We start from the raw sequence: 21,151 nt of genomic DNA, 5'->3' as shown, positions 1-21,151 counted from the left end.
TGGGGCGTAGTTATAGGGGGTGCAGAGTCCATACAGACATCTACCATATAAGACATCAGCACTGTAATGACACACGGCAGGCCGGGGCATTGGGGTCCACTGGTATCTGGAGCGTGGGGCGTAGTTATAGGGGGTGCAGAGTCCATACAGACATCTACCATATAAGACATCAGCACTGTAATGACACACTGCAGGCCGGGGCATTGGGGTCCACTGGTATCTGGAGCGTGGGGCGTAGTTATAGGGGGTGCTGAGTCCATACAGACATCTACCATATAAGACGTCAGCACTGTAATGACACACGGCAGGCCGGGGAATTGGGGTCCACTGGTATCTGTAGCGTGGGGCGTAGTTATAGGGGGTGCTGAGTCCATACAGACCTCTACCATATAAGACATCAGCACTGTAATGACACACGGCAGGCCGGGGATTGGGGTCCACTTGTATCTGTAGCGTGGGGCGTAGTTATAGGGGGTGCAGAGTCCACACAGACATCTACCATATAAGACATCAGCACTGTAATGACACACTGCAGGCCGGGGCATTGGGGTCCACTGGTATCTGGAGCGTGGGGCGTAGTTATAGGGGGTGCTGAGTCCATACAGACATCTACCATATAAGACGTCAGCACTGTAATGACACACGGCAGGCCGGGGAATTGGGGTCCACTGGTATCTGTAGCGTGGGGCGTAGTTATAGGGGGTGCTGAGTCCATACAGACCTCTACCATATAAGACATCAGCACTGTAATGACACACGGCAGGCCGGGGCATTGGGGTCCACTGGTATCTGTAGCGTGGGGCGTAGTTATAGGGGGTGCAGAGTCCACACATTACATCTACCATATAAGACATCAGCACTGTAATGACACACGGCAGGCCAGGGCATTGGGGTCCACTGGTATCTGGAGCGTGGGGCGTAGTTATAGGGGGTGCTGAGTCCATACAGACATCTACCATATAAGACATCAGCACTGTAATGACACACGGCAGGCCGGGGATTGGGGTCCACTTGTATCTGGAGCGTGGGGCGTAGTTATAGGGGGTGCTGAGTCCATACAGACATCTACCATATAAGACATCAGCACTGTAATGACACACGGCAGGCCCGGGCATTGGGGTCCACTGGTATCTGGAGCGTGGGGCGTAGTTATAGGGGGTGCAGAGTCCACACATTACATCTACCATATAAGACATCAGCACTGTAATGACACACGGCAGGCCGGGGATTGGGGTCCACTTGTATCTGTAGCGTGGGGCGTAGTTATAGGGGGTGCTGAGTCCACACAGACATCTACCATATAAGACGTCAGCACTGTAATGACACACGGCAGGCCGGGGCATTGGGGTCCACTGGTATCTGGAGCGTGGGGCGTAGTTATAGGGGGTGCTGAGTCCATACAGACATCTACCATATAAGACATCAGCACTGTAATGACACACGGCAGGCCAGGGCATTGGGGTCCACTGGTATCTGTAGCGTGGGGCGTAGTTATAGGGGGTGCAGAGTCCATACAGACATCTACCATATAAGACATCAGCACTGTAATGACACACGGCAGGCCGGGGATTGGGGTCCACTTGTATCTGTAGCGTGGGGCGTAGTTATAGGGGGTGCTGAGTCCATACAGACATCTACCATATAAGACATCAGCACTGTAATGACACACGGCAGGCCAGGGCATTGGGGTCCACTGGTATCTGTAGCGTGGGGCGTAGTTATAGGGGGTGCAGAGTCCATACAGACATCTACCATATAAGACATCAGCACTGTAATGACACACGGCAGGCCGGGGATTGGGGTCCACTTGTATCTGTAGCGTGGGGCGTAGTTATAGGGGGTGCTGAGTCCATACAGACATCTACCATATAAGACATCAGCACTGTAATGACACACGGCAGGCCAGGGCATTGGGGTCCACTGGTATCTGTAGCGCTCTTCATGGAGCAGTTTGATTCCTTGTATAACCAAATGAAATCTGCTGAGAACTTTGTAGCTGACCTGAAGATCTACCTGCAGGCCGATATGGAATGACTATTTATGCAATTGCCTTATTTATCTTTAAAGGTCCTCTGTTTATTTTACACGGCTATAGGATTTGTGAAGTGTTGACTCCCCCTGTGATATAACCTCTAGAAATAACTTGAAAGGCTGCAATCGCAAATCATTTCATAGGCTTTCAATTCAGACGCTTCATCAGGTAAAAGGTTTTCAGGCTGAAAAGCGAAATCTGTATTATGTAATGTAGCTCGCAATCAGCCGGAAAGATAGGAATTTCCTCTTCAAATAATAATGCAGCATGAGGGAGAGATAGATAAATAGATAGATAGATAGATAGATAGATAGATAGATAGATAGATAGATAGTGAGACAGATAGATGAAGAAAGGAAGGGAAAAAAGAAAGAATGAAAAAAAAAAGAGAAACAGAAGATGGATAGAAGATAGATAGAAGATAGATAGATAATAAGTTAGACAGATAGAAGAAAGAAAGAAAGAAAGAAAGAAAGAAAGAAAGAAAGAAAGAAAGAAAGAAAGAAAGAAAGAAAGAAAGAAAGAAAGAAAGAAAGAAAGAAAGAAAGAAAAAGCAGCATGAGGGAGAGATAGATAGTACAAGTATAAGTACACTGACTTCTAGTTCGGCAGTGCATGCTGTGCGCTCACCAGTCGCCACTCTTACCTATTGTAGTAATGACTGTAATAGCAAAATAAAAGGAGCCAGCGAATTTCCACTGCTTGCCCGCCCGGTGGGGCTCGGACTGCAGCACCACGCGCTCTATCTCTCGGTAGTCCTCCTCAGTAAAATGATATTTCTTTTTCAGGTCAGTCCTCTTCTCCTCTAAGATCCTCTTTCTGGAACTTTCAGATTCTGATTCCAAGGCATCAAAAACTGCAGCTCCCACCAGGAGGTAGGAGAACATGCAGAGGATGAGGGACAGAGTCCGAATATTCTGCTTCTTCATATTGTGGAGGAAGAGTGACAACCCCGACCTGAACATGAAACTAGACATAGGTTCACAGGAAGGACCTGCCAGCCACTGATCACATCTTACGACCTCGCCACCGCACGGTCACCAGACGATTCCACAAGCCATGGGTGACACCTGGAAGAGACGAACACGACTGTCGATAACGCCTTATAGAAATGACAAGATGTAATATTAGAATGTAGCAGAGAGGAATTAGACATGTCACATGCTGTGCTGACACGCTGTGAATCAAAACCATGCAAGGCAGTAAGTTCATACGCAGTCCTATGTAAAATCACACATAAGATATCACAATTGATTTTATCTGGAGACAAACTCAGCTCTGCTACATTTGTAGGCAAATACAGGAAAATGTACACTGGACATTAAATTCTTTGCTGTACAGAACATAATAGCATTTATATTATAGCATGTATATTATAGAACGTATATTATAGAACATATATATTATAGCACGTATATTATAGCATGTGTATTATAGCATATTATAGCACGTATATATTATAGCATGTATATTATAGCATGAATATTATAGCACGTATATATTATAGCACGTATATTATAGCACATATATATTATAGCACGTATATATTATAGCACGTATATATTATAGCATGTGTATTATAGCATATTATAGCACGTATATATTATAGCATGTGTATTATAGCATATTATAGCACGTATATATTATAGCATGTATATTATAGCATGAATATTATAGCACGTATATATTATAGCACGTATATTATAGCACATATATATTATAGCACGTATATATTATAGCACGTATATATTATAGCATGTGTATTATAGCATATTATAGCACGTATATATTATAGCATGTGTATTATAGCATATTATAGCACGTATATATTATAGCATGTTTATTATAGCATGAATATTATAGCATGTGTATTATAGCATGTGTATTATAGCATGTGTATTATAGCATGTGTATTATAGCATGTGTATTATAGCACGTATATTATAACATGTATATTATAGCACGTATATTATAGCATGTACTGTATATTATAGCATGTATATAGCATGTTTTAGATCGATGAATATATATGGAAATGACATACAAAGCAATTCCCTCTCCAGGACTCCTTCGGCTCGGTACAAGGACTATGCAATGATGGGGATGTAAACACACAACCGCTTAGTATATAATACAGAACACCATTAAAAAGACAATTCCATAAATGCAACTGTGCGTTGTCAGATCAGCTGATAAGGAGGCTATAAGATAAGAAGGGCTGCTGGTATCTATAGTTCGTCAGAGAGGGATGTTGTATGGCAAGGCAGCCCTGAAACGTTATGGTGAGTGATCTTCTCTAGGGTTAAATACTGGGGATTTGCATGTCAAGTAATTACATAATATACCCTTCATTAGGGTCTGATATTAGACAATTGTTTTTTCAGCAATTACATGATATACTCTTCACTAGGGGCCTATATTGGACAATTGGATTTAACCAATTACTTGATCTAGTCTTCCCAAGGGGCAATATTGAGGAATTACTTGTCCAGCAATTACCTGATCCAGTCTTCGCTAAAAGGTGATATTGGAGAACTGCTTGTCCAGCAATTACATAACATTCTCTTCACTAGGGGCCGATATTAGACAATTACCTGATATGTTCTTCACTAGGGGCCGATATTAGACAATTACCTGATATGTTCTTCACTAGGGGCCGATATTAGACAATTACCTGATATGTTCTTCACTAGGGGCCGATATTAGACAATTACCTGATATGTTCTTCACTAGGGGCCGATATTAGACAATTACCTGATATGTTCTTCACGAGGGGCCGATATTAGACAATTACCTGATATGTTCTTCACTAGGGGCCGATATTAGACAATTACCTGATATGTTCTTCACTAGGGGCCGATATTAGACAATTACCTGATATGTTCTTCACGAGGGGCCGATATTAGACAATTACCTGATATGTTCTTCACTAGGGGCCGATATTAGACAATTACCTGATATGTTCTTCACTAGGGGCCGATATTAGACAATTACCTGATATGTTCTTCACGAGGGGCCGATATTAGACAATTACCTGATATGTTCTTCACGAGGGGCCGATATTAGACAATTACCTGATATGTTCTTCACGAGGGGCCGATATTAGACAATTACCTGATATGTTCTTCACTAGGGGCCGATATTAGACAATTACCTGATATGTTCTTCACTAGGGGCCGATATTAGACAATTACCTGATATGTTCTTCACTAGGGGCCGATATTAGACAATTACCTGATATGTTCTTCACGAGGGGCCGATATTAGACAATTACCTGATATGTTCTTCACTAGGGGGATGATGGGGAATTGCTTGTCAGTTACCTGACACATTCTTCATGGCAGCTACAGATTACACCAGAAGGACCAGCAGCAGGTCCTGGCACTACATTACATGGTGGTTGGCATGGTAATGTGACCTTGGGCAAGTCGCACCAACTAAACTTTAGCATAAGATGGCAGACCCCCAGGCACAACAAGTGCGCCACCTGCCATGAAACTACGATGAAGCAGGGCGCCATGTGTGGAGGAACAACCGGAGCAGCTCACCTCTGGCAGGCTGTGGATGGCGCCGGCGTAGTCTGGACCCTGCACATGAAGCCTCTACAGCCCGGGCTGCGGGTGTGGATCATACCATTGTCGCGTGCATCCCCGTGCGCCTGACTTCTTCACTCCCGCGGCCACTCCTAAACCTGCCGGGAGGCGGCGCCCTCCTGCGCCGCTAGTGGACGTAGAACTGACTGCTCTCCATCACTCCCCAGTGCCTTTTGAACTGGCCCGCGACAGGCTGCTGTCTCAGAATTTGAGAGAACGCTGCGCATGCGCGGCTCTTTAACCCTTGCCTGGAGGACAGGGGAGGGGGGTGCGTGCAGCATCCCCTTGGAGATGTTCCATAGCAACAGAGATTGGAGAATTTAAGATTTACTCCCACTTAGCAACACCGGTAGCTCCTGAGTATAGCAGCTCCGCTGTGGTGGAGAGCTGCAGGCTCGGGGTGCACAGCCCTAAGGGTACTAGCGTTATTCTTTCCGTCCTAGGGGCTGAATACCGAAAAAAACGCTTCCGTTTTATCCTAATGCATTCTGAATGGAGAGCAATCCGTTCAGTATGTATCAGGATGTCTTCAGTTCAGTCCCTAACACTTGCCAGAACGCCGGATCTGGCTTTAATTTCCATTGAAATGTATTAATGCCGGATCCGGTACCTAATGTTCCGGCAAAACGGATCCGGCTTCCCGGTCTGCGCGTGCGCAGATCTTTAAAAATGCAAAAAAAAATTAAATACCGGATCCGTTTTTCCAGATGAAACCGGAGAGACGGATCCGAAATTTCAATGCGGCTCCGTCTACAAATGATATCCGTTTGCATACGGATGTACGGATCCAGTAGGCAGTTCCGGCAACGTGTGAAAGTACCCTTAGCTTTTCCTTCCAGCAATGGACGTATTATATGCATCATTGGCCTTTCTGTAGTTGACAAATTTGAGAAGCATGTACAAGAGCTAAATATATGGCACCCCAAAAAAATGGCAGAACCCAAAGCACATTGCCAAAACTATATAGAATACAGCAATTGCGGACAAGAATAAGACATGTTTAAGAATAAGACATGTTCTATAGGCTCTACAAAAAACGCAGTGTTCGTCCGATCAGGCCTGATCTTGTGCGCACACTTGCGTTCAGTCCGCCCCACCGCAGTGACAGAAATTTTTTTTTTTCTGATCACTGCAAAAACACCGTAAAATCGCTGCGGCGCTATAAAAAGATCACTTTTGAGGGGCATGGCGAGTTCATAGAAGATTTTTTTTTTGGCACAAGTTAGCGGAAATATTATTATTTTTTTGTTTTTGTTTTTTCTTACAAAGTCTCATATTCCACTAACTTGTGACAAAAAATAAAATCTCACATGAACTCACCATACCCCTCACGGAATCCAAATGCGTAAAAATTTGTAGACATTTATATTCCAGACTTCTTCTCACGCTTTAGGGCCCCTAAAATGCCAGGGCAGTATAAATACCCCACATGTGACCCCATTTTGGAAAGAAGACACCCCAAGGTATTCCGTGAGGGGCATGGCGAGTTCATGTAAAATTTTATTTTTTTGTCACAAGTTAGTGGAATATGAGACTTTGTAAGAAAAAAAAAAAATTATCATTTTCCGCTAACTTGTGCCAAAAAAGAAATATTCTAGGAACTCGCCATACCCTCACGGAATACCTTGGGGTGTCTTCTTTCCAAAATGAGGTCACTTGTGGGGTATTTATACTGCCCTGGCATTTTAGGGGACCTAAAGCGTGAGAAGTAGTTTGGAATCCAAATGCGCAAAAAAATGCCCTGTGAAATTGTAAAGATTCTCATTGGAATTTGGGCCCCTTTGCGCACCTAGGCTGCAAAAAAGTGTCATACATGTGGTATCGCCGTACTCAGGAGAAGTAGGGCAATGTGTTTTGGGGTGTATTTTTACATATACCCATGCTGGGTGAGAGAAATATCTCTGTAAATGACAACTTTAAAAAGAAATTGTTACGCTGAGCGCTCCGGGTCTCCTGCTGGCCTCGGAGCGCTCACAGCGTATGCCCCCAGGCAGCACTCCAGCGTCTCGGCGTGTGCGTCCTCGCTCTCTAGGTCGCGCGCACGCCGGGACTCTTAGATTCAAAGGACCAGTGTACCAGTGATTGGTGCCTGGTCCAAAGGGGTTATTAAGGGTTAAGGTTGTGAGAGGCAGTGCTGACTTAATTAGGCTGCACCTGTGCACTGCCCATTTATACCTTCTCCTCCCACAGCTTTCTGCCGGATCTTTGTGCCTTGTGCCTCAGAGAAAGCGTTCCCTACGATGTTAGTTTGCCTTACCTGTTGCCGTACCCGTTACTACCGTCCACTCGCCTTTGAACCTTTGCCGCCTGCCCAGAACGCTGCTACGTCCGACTACGCTCTTACCTTCTCCCTGTGTACCACGCCATATCAGCTGCTAGAGAGGTCGAGTTGTTACTAGGGGACACGACCTGGTAGTTACCGCCGCAGCAAATCCACCCCGCCTTGCGGCGGGCTCTGGTGAAGACCAGTAACTGCTTAGAACCGGTCCTCTAGTACTACCCGCGCCATCGCCTCTCTGGTCCAGAGGATTCACTACCTGTCCTGCCGGTTCGTGACAATTTTTTATACAAAGTTGTCAATTTACAGAGATATTTCCCTCACCCAGCATGGGTATATGTAAAAATACACCCCAAAACACATTGCCCTACTTCTCCTGAGTATGGCGATACCACACGTGTGACACTTTTTTGCAGCCTAGGTAGGCAAAGGGGCCCAAATTCCAAAGAGTATCTTTACGATTTCACAGGGCATTTTTTACGCATTTGGATTCCATACTGCTTTTCACGCTTTAGGTCCCCTAAAATGCCAGGGCAGTATAACTACCCCACAAGTGACCCCATTTTGGAAAGAAGACACCCCAAGGTATTCCGTGAGGGGCATGGTGAGTTCCTAGAATATTTCTTTTTGGCACGTTAGCGGAAAATGATATTTTAATTTTTTTCTCTTACAAAGTCTCATATTCTACTAACTTGTGACAAAAAATAAAATTTTACATGAACTCGCCATGCCCCTCACGAAATACCTTGGGGTGTCTTCTTTCCAAAATGGGGTCACTTGTGGGGTATTTATACTGCCCTGGTATTTTAGGGGCCCTAAAGCATGAGAAGTAGTTTGTAATTCAAATGCGTAAAAAATGCCCTGTGAAATCCTAAAAGTACTCATTGGAATTTGGGCCTCTTTGCGCACCTAGGCTGCAAAAAAGTGTCACACATGTGGTATCGCCGTACTCAGGAGAAGTAGAGCAATGTGTTTTGGGGTGTATTTTTATATATACCCATGCTGGGTGAGAGAAATATCTCTGTAAATGACAACTTTTCCCATTTTTTTTATACAAAGTTGTCAATTTACAGAGATATTTCTCTCACTCAGCATGGGTATATGTAAAAAGACACCCCAAAACACATTGCCCTACTTCTCCTGTGTATGGCGATACCACATGTGTGACACTTTTTTGCAGCCTAGGTGCACAAAGGGGCCCAAATTCCAATGAGTACCTTTAGGATTTCATAGGGCATTTTTTACGCATTTGGATTCCAAACTACTTCTCACGCTTTAGGTCCCCTAAAATGCCAGGGCAGTATAACTACCCCACAAGTGACCACATTTTGGAAAGAAGACACCCCAAGGTATTCCGTGAGGGGCATGGCGGGTTCCTAGAATATTTTTTTTGCCACGTTAGCGGAAAATTATATTTTTATTTTTTTCTCTTACAAAGTCTCATATTCCACTAACTTGTGACAAAAAATAAAATTTTACATGAACTCGCCATGCCCCTCACGAAATACCTTGGGGTGTCTTCTTTCCAAAATGGGGTCACTTGTGGGGTATTTATACTGCCCTGGTATTTTAGGGGCCCTAAAGCATGAGAAGTAGTTTGGAATCCAAATGCGTAAAAAATGCCCTGTGAAATCCTAAAAGTACTCATTGGAATTTGGGCCCCTTTGCGCACCTAGGCTGCAAAAAAGTGTCACACATGTGGTATCGCCGTACTCAGGAAAAGTAGAGCAATGTGTTTTGGGGTGTATTTTTACATATACCCATGCTGGGTGAGAGAAATATCTCTGTAAATGACAACTTTTCCCGTTTTTTTATACAAAGTTGTCAATTTACAGAGATATTTCTCTAACTCAGCATGGGTATATGTAAAAAGACACCCCAAAACACATTGCCCTACTTCTCCTGTGTATGGCGATACCACATGTGTGACACTTTTTTGCAGCCTAGGTGCACAAAGAGGCCCAAATTCCAATGAGTACCTTTAGGATTTCACAGGGCATTTTTTACGCATTTGGATTCCAAACTACTTCTCACGCTTTAGGTCCCCTAAAATGCCAGGGCAGTATAACTACCCCACAAGTGACCCCATTTTGGAAAGAAGACACCCCAAGGTATTCCATGAGGGGTATGGTGAGTTCATGTAAAATTTTATTTTTTGTCACAAGTTAGTGGAATATGAGACTTTGTAAGAAAAAAAAAATATATATCATTTTCCGCTAACTTGTGACAAAAAAATAAAAACTTCCATGAACTCACTATGCCCATCAGCGAATACCTTAGGGTGTCTACTTTCCGAAATGGGGTCATTTGTGGGGTGTTTCTACTGTCTGGGCATATAGAAATGTAGTTTTTTAAAAAAAAATTACAACAGAAAGTGAAAAATGTCATTTTTTTGCTAAAATTTCGTTCAATTTCGATTAATAACAAAAAAAAGTAAAAACGTCAGCAGCAATGAAATACCACCAAATGAAAGCTCTATTAGTGAGAAGAAAAGGAGGTAAAATTCATTTGGGTAGTAAGTTGTAGGACCGAGCAATAAACCGTGAAAGTAGTGTAGTGCAGAATTGTAAAAAGTGGTCTGGTCATTAAGGGGGTTTAAGCTAGGGGAGCTGAGGTGGTTAAAGGGGTTGTGTCACTTCAGCAAAGGGCATTTATCATGTAAAGAAAGTTAATACAAGACACTAATGTATTGTTATTATCCATATTGCCTCCTGTGCTGGCTGGATTCATTTTTCCATCACATTATACACTGCTCGTTTGCATGGTTACGACCACCCTGAACTTCATCAACGGTGGTCATGCCTGCACACTATAGGAAAATGCACCAGCCTATGTGAGCTCCCACAATCTCGGCCACCAGAGAGGTCAGTGCTTTTTCCTATATTGTGCAAGCTGGATTTTGGGGTGGTAGTAACCATGGAAATGAGCAGCACATAATGTGATGGAAAAATGAATCAAGCCAGGGAAGGAGGCAATATGGACAATCATATTACATTAGTAAGTTCCTTGTATTAAAGGGGTTCTACAGTTTGCTTAAACTAATGACTTATCCTCTGGATAGATCATCAGCTTCTGATCGGTGTGGGTCCGACACCCGGGACCCCTGCCGATCAGCTGTTTGAGAAGGCAGCGGCGCTGGCAGTAGTGCCGCGGCCTTCTCACTGTTTACCACTGGCCCAGTGACTTCACAACTAGTATCACTGGCCTGGGCTTCATTCAAGTGAACAAAGCTTAGCCCCGCCCAGGCAAGTTGATACTAGTCATGACGTTACTGGGCCAGCGGTAAACAGTGAGAAGGCCGCGGCGCTGCTGTCGGACCCCCACCGATCAGAAACTGATGATCTATCCAGAGGATAGATCATCAGTTTAAACAAACTGCAGAACCCCTTTACCTATTTGCTGAAGTGACACAACCCCTTTAAGTGTCAGAATGCCCCCCCACTAACGGGCCCAGTGCCCCCCTCATAAACAGTGCCAGCCTGAGGCGCCAACCACCTGGCTTCAGTGTGGCACCCTGCAGGAAGTAACCCGCCATGTTATTCTCGTCCTGATCTGAAAGTCTTCCAAGGAGCTTTAGGAGAGACCTGCACGTCCTTTCTGGAACCTGGGAGGTTTCTTCATTTTTCAGGAGAAAATGCGAGGATTGGTGGTTAAGATGAGGTTTGCTGCTAAGAAAACACCCAAGCATTGTCGGACATTTTCAGTCAGAAGAGACAGATTATTGCTTAGGAAGCCTGAAAGAAATCAGATGAATTATACTTCTTCCTGGTGGATCCACTTCTGGCTTTGGCTGAAAATCCTGCAGGCAGATCTGCCTCAAAACCTCCTCCAAAAAACGTTATGTGGCCCTACCCTAAGGGTCCATTAATACGACCGTATTTCTCGGTCTGCTGCGGACCCATTCCGGGGCCATGTGCTGTCCGCATCCGTAGTTCCGTTCCGCGGCCCCACAAAAAATATAGAGCATGTCCTATTCTTGTCTGCAATTGCGGACAAGAATAGGCATTTCTATCATAGGGCCGGCCATGTGTGGTCCGCAAAATGCAGAACGCACACAGTCGGTATCCATGTTTTGTGGTTCCGCAATTTGAAGACCGCAAAACACTTACGGACGTGTGAATGGACCCTAAAGCCTTATTCACACATCAGTGTTTTGGTCAGTGATTTCCACCAGTGATTGTGAGCCAAAACCAGGAGTGGAGCCTCCACAGACATAAGGTATAAGAGAAAGATCTGCTCCTGTTCTGGGTTTAGACCTGCACATGGTTCTGGCTCACAATTGTTAGGGTAAACCCCCTACTTCTATGATCTGCTGGGGTCCAAATCAGATAAAAGTACGACACAATCACTGATGAAAATCACTGACCGAACACTGACGTTTGAATGAGGCATAAGGTCCCTTTCACACGGGCGAGTATTCCGCGCGGATGCGATGCGTGAGTTGAACGCATTGCACCCGCACTGAATCCCGACCCATTCATTTCTATGGGGCTGTGCACATGAGCGGTGATTTTCACGCATCACTTGTGCGCTGCGTGAAAATCGCAGCAAGCTCTATTTTGTGCATTTTTCACATAACGCAGGCCCCATAGAAATGAATGGGGTTGCGTGAAAATCGCAAGCATCCGCAAGCAAGTGCAGATGCGGTGCGATTTTCACGCATGGTTGCTAGGAGACGATCGGGATGGGGACCCGATCTTTATTATTTTCCCTTATAACATGGTTATAAGGGAAAATAATAGCATTCTGAATACAGAATGCATAGTAAAATAGCGCTGGAGGGGTTAAAAAAATAATAATAATAATTTAACTCATCTTAATCCACTTGATCGCGGAGCCCGGCTTCTTTTCTGTCTTCTTCTTTCTTTGCTGTGTGCAGCAACAGGACCTGTGGTGACGTCACTCCGGTCATCACATGATCCATCACATGATCTTTTACCATGGTGATGGATCATGTGATGGACCATGTGATGACCGGAGTGATGTCACCACAGGTCCTGTTGCTGCACACAGCAAAGAAAAAAGTCAGAAGAGATGCCGGCTGCGCGATCAAGTGGATTAAGGTGAGTTAAATTTTATTTTATTTTTTTAACCCCACCAGCGCTATTGTACTATGCATTCTGTATTCAGAATGCTATTATTTTCCCTTATAACCATGTTATAAGGGAAAATAATACAATCTACAGAACACCGATCCCAAGCCCGAACTTCTGTGAAGAAGTTCGGGTTTGGGTACCAAACATGTGTGATTTTTCTCATGCGAGTGCAAAACGCATTACAATGTTTTGCACTCGCACGGAAAAATCACGCATGTTCCCGCAACGTACCCTCACATTTTCCTGCAACGCCCGTCTGAAAGAGGCCTAAGAGTGATGAATACTGTGTTCAGGGTCAGTGCTGTCCAAGGTGCTGGAGTAATTTAGGATTTAGCTGCAACCTGCATTTACACCCTCTGCAGTGGGTCATGGGAAGGAGGGGGAAATGAACACTGCACCCTTCTTTTCTGGTGGCGAAACCCGACACTGTTTTTGTCCGTTTTGCAGGAGTTTGCCCTTCTCGGCACGCCCGCAGCTTTAAGCCGCCAGTCTGTGATCATCAGCGCTGGCTCCCATTGAAATGACTGGGAGGCAGAAACCATGTGACCGCTGGCAAAATGTCAGCACATGTGTGTGCGCCAAATTTCCACGGCAAAAGACATTATATGAACACAGCCTTATACTTCTGTCTTGAGGTGTTAATTTATTCTCTACACCACATCTTTACTGGATTATGTTTGCGCCAGTTTTTGTAACTGTTAATAAATCTGGCCTTAATCCTCATGCACACGGCCATAAGCATTTTGAGGTCCACAAACCACGAATCTACGGTCCATGTGCCATCTGCATTTTTTTACGGACCTATTTACTTCAATGTGTCTGCGGTCCATGTGGATAATGTCAGACTATGCAGGGAGACACCCCCAACTGGTAACACCCAGATGGACCTTTATTGTAGATTACTGATGTAACGGAACGCCTAGCACCCCGACCGGGTACCTCCGTTGATAGATGCTCCTAGTACTTTCCGAGGACTCCAAGCACTCCACTTGACACCGTACGCACTGCAGACCCCATGAACCGCCGAAGCTTGGTTGAGGTCTCACCGTCTCCTACCCACCCTGGACCTACGACAAGGCTCCAGGCTCCAGTGGGTGAACCTCTCCTAAAACCAGAGAGCAGGAACAGCTCTTAAAAGAGCTAGTAGTTATAGCCAGGGGAGTATAGCAAATCTCCCAGCGTATAGCAATCCCCAGCGTCGATCAGTTACCCAAACATCAGCCTCAACATGATGAAGGATAAAACAGGAACACTTTATTGAGGGCTACCCGCCCGTATTTATGCAGGTCCCCATCTGGTGTACACCCCCCTAGGGGACCAGAAGGAAGACTGTGACACAGGACAGATACGTAGCACTCAAGATACGCAGACACAACACATCCCCACAATGCATCATGGTTTCCTCCTCTCTGCCCTGGAGACACCCGAGGAGTAATTCAATTATCTCTCAGGACAAAGGGAAATCGCCAATACACATGTGGATACAACAGGACAGGAATCACCACCCAAACACACAATGTCACACCCCACCAGCAAACACAGACATTTAACATATTGCCAGATAGATCAAGTCTGAGTGCATATCATTAGGTGAATGGCACTCAGAATACACAAATACAATAAAATTAGCTATCTGGGTACCCTCACATAACAAAATACAATTGCAAAGACAGATTTAAGCTGTGCGGCCGGTCTGTCTGCTCCTTTAAGTTAGTTAGTATGGGCCATAATCCTGAGGCAAGAGGCTGGTAGCCAGGCCCCTCCGAAACCCAGTGGCGAGGTTGGTTTCGCCACATATCTCCCCCTCCCAGGGAAGACTAACCAGATACCTGACCTCATGCAGGTCGGTATCTGAGTTAGTCTGGCAGTCCACCCACAACCCAATACTGGACCTGTTGAATTTTGCGGCCTGGCTCTGTTCTGTATGTCCCCAGCTGTTGAGGGGGCATCTGCTACTCCTTGCTTCCTTGTTGCTCTCTAGCTTGGAGCTGTAGGTACTTGGTCGGCAGAGGCCGACTGCGCTCTGCCCGATGCCAGCTCTTCCGCTGGGGTAGCCTGTGGGAAGTCCGGCTCTGGAGAAGAGGATAGGGGAGGGCAGAGGCCGACTGTGCTCTGCCCAGATGCCAGCGCTTCCGCTGGGGTAGCCTGTGGAAAGTCAGCCTCTGGAGAAGAGGATAGAGGAGGGCAGAGGCCAACTGCGCTCTTCCCAGATGCCAGCTCTTCCGCTGGGGTAGCCTGTGGGATGTCCGGCTCTGGAGAAGAGGATAGGGGAGGGCAGAGGCTGACTGCGTTCTGCCCAGATGCCAGCTCTTCCGCTGGGGTAGCCTGTGGGATGTCCGGCTCTGGAGAAGAGGATAGGGGAGGGCAGAGGCTGACTGCGCTCTGCCCAGATGCCAGCTCTTCTGCTGGGGTAGCCTGTGGGGAGTCAGGCTCTGGATAAGAGGATAGGGGAGGGCAGAGGCCAACTGCGCTCTGCCCAGATGTCAGCTCTTCCGCTGGGGTAGCCTGGGGGATGTCCGGCTCTGGAGAAGAGGATAGGGGAGGGCAGAGGCTGACTGCGCTCTGCCCAGATGCCAGCTCTTCTACTGGGATGTGGTCGGGGAATCCTATCGCCAGGACCTTGTTGCAGATCGGCTGTGGAGAGGAGGAATCGCTTACCTCCTCCTCCTGGCATTCCTGCAGGGTTGGTGGGGGATCTGAACCGGCTGTCCAGCATCTCTGTAGGGCCGGTGGAGAGACCTTGGTCCCATCTCCACCTGCCATCGGAAGGTCTTCCCAGAACCAGTCGATGAAGTTCCCTACTTTGGGAGTTGGTAGGGAAGCAGGGGGTATCGCCGGCAAGTCTTCCCAGTTGCTGGAGGGCAGATCTGGCTCTGCTTGTCAAGTAGGTTGGGGATGAATGGAGCTGAGCAGGTGTTGGTAGGTCTGCTCCAGCTCCCACTCCCTTGTTACCAGGTGGGTCATGTCTTTGCTCACCTCCCTTCCGTCAGCATAAACATGCATGCCCATCCGGTAGTCGTAGATATCCCAAAACCTAGACTCCTCCGTGCTGCCAAGATCAATGTCCTCCTCCAAGGCATCTCATAGTAACCCCGGTCCATCAAACTCCTCACCCTTGGGTCTGTCGTGCTCAGCCATCCAGGGGGAATGTTGAATGACATGCCACCTTAGGGCCTGGTAAGCGTCCTCTAGCCAAAGCTCCTTACATACCAGGTTCTGGAGCTCTGTTACCCAGTCATCCAGGGGCTGCTCTCCCAAGAGACCCATCCGCATCGCCACACGCTTCTGTAGCCGCTGCTCATAACTGGGGAGACTCTCACCTCGCCGCCGCTGGGCATTTTCCAGGGCATCATACCAGACTTCCTTTCTGTCTGCATCCCTGTAGTCTGCGGCTGCCTCCTCCTCCTCGTCATAGAACGCTGTCCGAAGACTAGCCGATTCCATCCTGCTGTAGCCAGGGGCACTGTACGGATACTAGCGTTGCCCTCAATTTAGTAAATCCAGGAACGGTGTCTCCGAGCTGCTTCTCCTCACACTAGGACGCCAACCCACTGCTTGCCACCAAATGTAACGGATCTCCTGGCACCCCGACCGGGTACCTCCGTTGATAGATGCTCCTAGTGCTTTCCGAGGACTCCAAGCACTCCACTTGACACCGTACGTACTGCAGACCCCACGAACCGCCGAAGCTTGGTTGAGGTCTCACCGTCTCCTACCCACCCTGGACCTACGACAAGGCTCCAGGCTCCAGTGGGTGAACCTCTCCTAAAACCAGAGAGCAGGAACAGCTCTTAAAAGAGCTAGTAGTTATAGCCAGGGGGGTATAGCAAATCTCCCAGCGTATAGCAATCCCCAGCGTCGATCAGTTACCCAAACATCAGCCTCAACATGATGAAAGATAAAACAGGAACACTTTATTGAGGGCTACCCGCCCGTATTTATGCAGGTCCCCATCTGGTGTACACGCCCCTAGGGGACCAGAAGGAAGACTGTGACACAGGACAGATACGTAGCACTCAAGATACGCAGACACAACACATCCCCACAATGCATCATGGTTTCCTCCTCTCTGCCCTGGAGACACCCGAGGAGTAATTCAATTATCTCTCAGGACAAAGGGAAATCGCCAATACACATGTGGATACAACAGGACAGGAATCACCACCCAAACACACAATGTCACACCCCCACAGCAAACACAGACATTTAACATATTGCCAAATAGCTCAAGTCTGAGTGCATATCATTAGGTGAATGGCACTCAGAATACACAAATACAATAAAATTAGCTATCTGGGTACCCTCACATAACAAAATACAATTGCAAAGACAGATTTAAGCTGTGCGGCCGGTCTGTCTGCTCCTTTAAAGTTAGTATGGGCCATAATCCTGAGGCAAGAGGCTGGTAGCCAGGCCCCTCCAAAACCCAGTGGCGAGGTTGGTTTCGCCACAACTGACAATTCATTCATAACTTCTAGACGGTACAACCCATAGTTGCCGACTATCCCTAATTTGGCAGGACTGTCCTGAATTTTCAGAGACAGTCCTGGAAAATTAGCGCTGTCCTGGGCCAAAAATGGGCGGTGCTAACTCAAACACTACCCATAAGTGGGTATTCACATGCTGGGTCAGGGCATCCCCAGGGGCGGGGCTTAGATGTCCCAATTTTACCAATTGAAATGTTGGTAAATATGTATAACCCCAATTCCCAAAAAATGGGGACATTGTGTACAATGTAAGTAAAAACAGAATGCAATGATTTACAAATCTCATAGACCAATATTTTATTCACAATGGAACATAGAACACATATGAGATGTTCAAAGTGAGACATTTTAACACTTCATGAAAATATTAACTCATTTATAGAGTTGAGTGGACAACTGGATGTTCGGGTTCGGCCGAACTTCTGAAAAAAGTTCGAGTTCGGGACCCAAACTTGACCCCGAACCCCATTGAAGTCAATAAAGACCCGAACTTTTGAGCACTAAAATGGCTATAAAAATGTCATGGAAAGGGCTAGAGGGCTGCAAATGTCGTCAAAATGTGGTTAAGAGTAGTGTTGATCACGAATTTTCGAATTTAGAATTTTTATTGCGAATATAGGTACTTCGAAAATTCGCGAAAATTTCGAATATAGTTATATATATTCGAAATTTCGAATATTCAAATTTTTTCCTTTTTTTTTTTTATCAGTACACATGATCCCTCACTGCTTCTACACTGCGTGCAGAATTATTAGGCAAATGAGTATTTTGACCACATCATCCTCTTTATGCATGTTGTCTTACTCCAAGCTGTATAGGCTCGAAAGCCTACTACCAATTAAGCATATTAGGTTATGTGCATCTCTGTAATGAGAAGGGGTGTGGTCTAATGACATCAACACCCTATATCAGGTGTGCATAATTATTAGGCAACTTCCTTTCCTTTGGCAAAATGGGTTAAAAGAAGGACTTGACAGGCTCAGAAAAGTAAAAAATAGTGAGATATCTTGCAGAGGGATGCAGCACTCTTAAAATTGCAAAGCTTCTGAAGCGTGATCATCGAACAATCAAGCGTTTCATTCAAAATAGTCAACAGGGTCGCAAGAAGCGTGTGGAAAAACCAAGGCGAAAAATAACTGCCCATGAACTGAGAAAAGTCAAGCGTGCAGCTGCCAAGATGCCACTTGCCACCAGTTTGGCCATATTTCAGAGCTGCAACATCACTGGAGTGCCCAAAAGCACAAGGTGTGCAATACTCAGAGACATGGCCAAGGTAAGGAAGGCTGAAAGACGACCACCACTGAACAAGACACACAAGCTGAAACGTCAAGACTGGGCCAAGAAATATCTCAAGACTGATTTTTCTAAGGTTTTATGGACTGATGAAATGAGAGTGAGTCTTGATGGGCCAGATGGATGGGCCCGTGGCTGGATTGGTAAAGGGCAGAGAGCTCCAGTCCGACTCAGACGCCAGCAAGGTGGAGGTGGAGTACTGGTTTGGGCTGGTATCATCAAAGATGAGCTTGTGGGGCCTTTTTGGGTTGAGGATGGAGTCAAGCTCAACTCCCAGTCCTACTGCCAGTTTCTGGAAGACACCTTCTTCAAGCAGTGGTACAGGAAGAAGTCTGCATCCTTCAAGAAAAACATGATTTTCATGCAGGACAATGCTCCATCACACGCGTCCAAGTACTCCACAGCGTGGCTGGCAAGAAAGGGTATAAAAGAAGAAAATCTAATGACATGGCCTCCTTGTTCACCTGATCTGAACCCCATTGAGAACCTGTGGTCCATCATCAAATGTGAGATTTACAAGGAGGGAAAACAGTACACCTCTCTGAACAGTGTCTGGGAGGCTGTGGTTGCTGCTGCACGCAATGTTGATGGTGAACAGATCAAAACACTGACAGAATCCATGGATGGCAGGCTTTTGAGTGTCCTTGCAAAGAAAGGTGGCTATATTGGTCACTGATTTGTTTTTGTTTTGTTTTTGAATGTCAGAAATGTATATTTGTGAATGTTGAGATGTTATATTGGTTTCACTGGTAAAAATAAATAATTGAAATGGGTATATATTTGTTTTTTGTTAAGTTGCCTAATAATTATGCACAGTAATAGTCACCTGCACACACAGATATCCCCCTAAAATAGCTAAAACTAAAAACAAACTAAAAACTACTTCCAAAAATATTCAGCTTTGATATTAATGAGTTTTTTGGGTTCATTGAGAACATGGTTGTTGTTCAATAATAAAATTAATCCTCAAAAATACAACTTGCCTAATAATTCTGCACTCCCTGTAGCTTGTGGGCCAAGAAGGCTGCAATATACTTGACTTTAGGAGTAGTAGTGTTTGCGAATTTTGCTCTATATTCGTTTTTTTTTGAATATTCGCTATATTGCTATATATTCTTGTTTTAGAATATTACGAATATTCGAAAAAACTAAGTTATATCAATATAGAGAATATTCGAAAAAATCGAATAGAGCAATTTAGCTAATATAGTGATATAATCTTCTTTGTCTAATAGTTGTAAGTTGAAAAATTCGCAATAAAAAATTCGAATCTGAAAATTCGCATATTACACAATCATTACCTTTCCGATTTTTTGAGTAAAAAAAAAAAACTTGAATTTTCGAATTTGCGAATTTTCAACGAATATTCTACAAAATATTCGCGAAATATCGCGAATTCGAATATGACCCCTGCCGCTCATCACTAGTTAAGAGCATGGCAAGTGCTCTGCAAACAAATGTGGATAGGGAAATGACTTAAAATAACATAAAATACCTAAAAATAAAAAATAATAATCTTGATCTAGGAGGAGGAGGTCCATATGGAGTAGGAGGTTGAGGAGGCGGTGGATGTGGCGGTGTAGGTGGAAGTGGCGGTGGAGGAGGTAGCCTACACTTCTATTTGGTTTTAAATGTATTTGTATTTTTTTAAATTAGGGTACACCCCAAAACATTGGGAAATATAACCTGTGATAACCCCCTCCAGTCATGCTAAACACACGTTCAGACAATACACTGGCTGCAGGGCAGGCCAGCACCTCCAAGGGGTAAGTAAAGGGCAAGCTCAGGCCATGTGCCCAATTTGGAGACCCAGAAGTTGCAGGGGCTGACCCCTGTCAGTCAGTTCGTGTTGGCGTGTGCACACTTACTGCTCCACCATGTCGCACGTCCCCGTGATGTTCACGATCCAATTTGATATCTGCTCTATCAACTTTCGATGTTCTTTTATGCGCCTAAAATGGTGATTACGGGTGGAGGGAATCAGGGTTCCAGGCCAGAGAGGAAGCGTGAGAAAGAGAGACCACATCCAAGGGAGGATTCATTTTTTCTAATTTAAAATGATAGAGTTGAAATATGGGAGAAATTATTAAAGCGTAAAAGTGTGAAAACTTTTCAAAGTTTAAGCATTGAATGAAAGGATGTGGCGCGCATTAATTACTGAATAATTTATTACATTTTATTCCCTGTCACCTGTGCATAGCAGGTGTTTATTCACGTATAATGTCAACCCAAGAATGTAACAGAAAAATTATTGAAATTTATTAAGCTGTCAACTAGGTAGAGGGAGGGGTATATTACACCCAAAAATTGGTGAATTTCACCAAAAATTTAACTGACAAATTTTTTATTTTTTTCCGGTCTACTAGGTATAG

At 45.2% G+C, this 21,151-nt stretch overlaps 1 protein-coding gene across 1 annotated transcript in view; it reads right to left on the bottom strand.

The window, feature by feature from the left end:
* Positions 1-2,997, bottom strand: part of LOC121004891 (potassium channel subfamily K member 9-like) — a 56,259-nt gene extending 53,262 nt beyond the window's left edge. Inside the window, exon 1 of the mRNA XM_040437310.1 lies at positions 2,679-2,997. Within this exon, the coding sequence (XP_040293244.1) occupies positions 2,679-2,997 (319 nt within the window). The remainder of the gene's footprint in view (positions 1-2,678) is intronic.
* Between the last annotated feature and the right edge of the window lie 18,154 nt (positions 2,998-21,151).

The sequence above is a fragment of the Bufo bufo genome, chromosome 6 (assembly GCF_905171765.1).
Source record: "Bufo bufo chromosome 6, aBufBuf1.1, whole genome shotgun sequence".
Taxonomy (NCBI): Eukaryota; Metazoa; Chordata; class Amphibia; order Anura; family Bufonidae; genus Bufo; species Bufo bufo.
The sequence above is the reverse complement of the archived record's forward strand: the minus strand, read 5'-3'. Positions and strand labels throughout refer to the sequence as shown.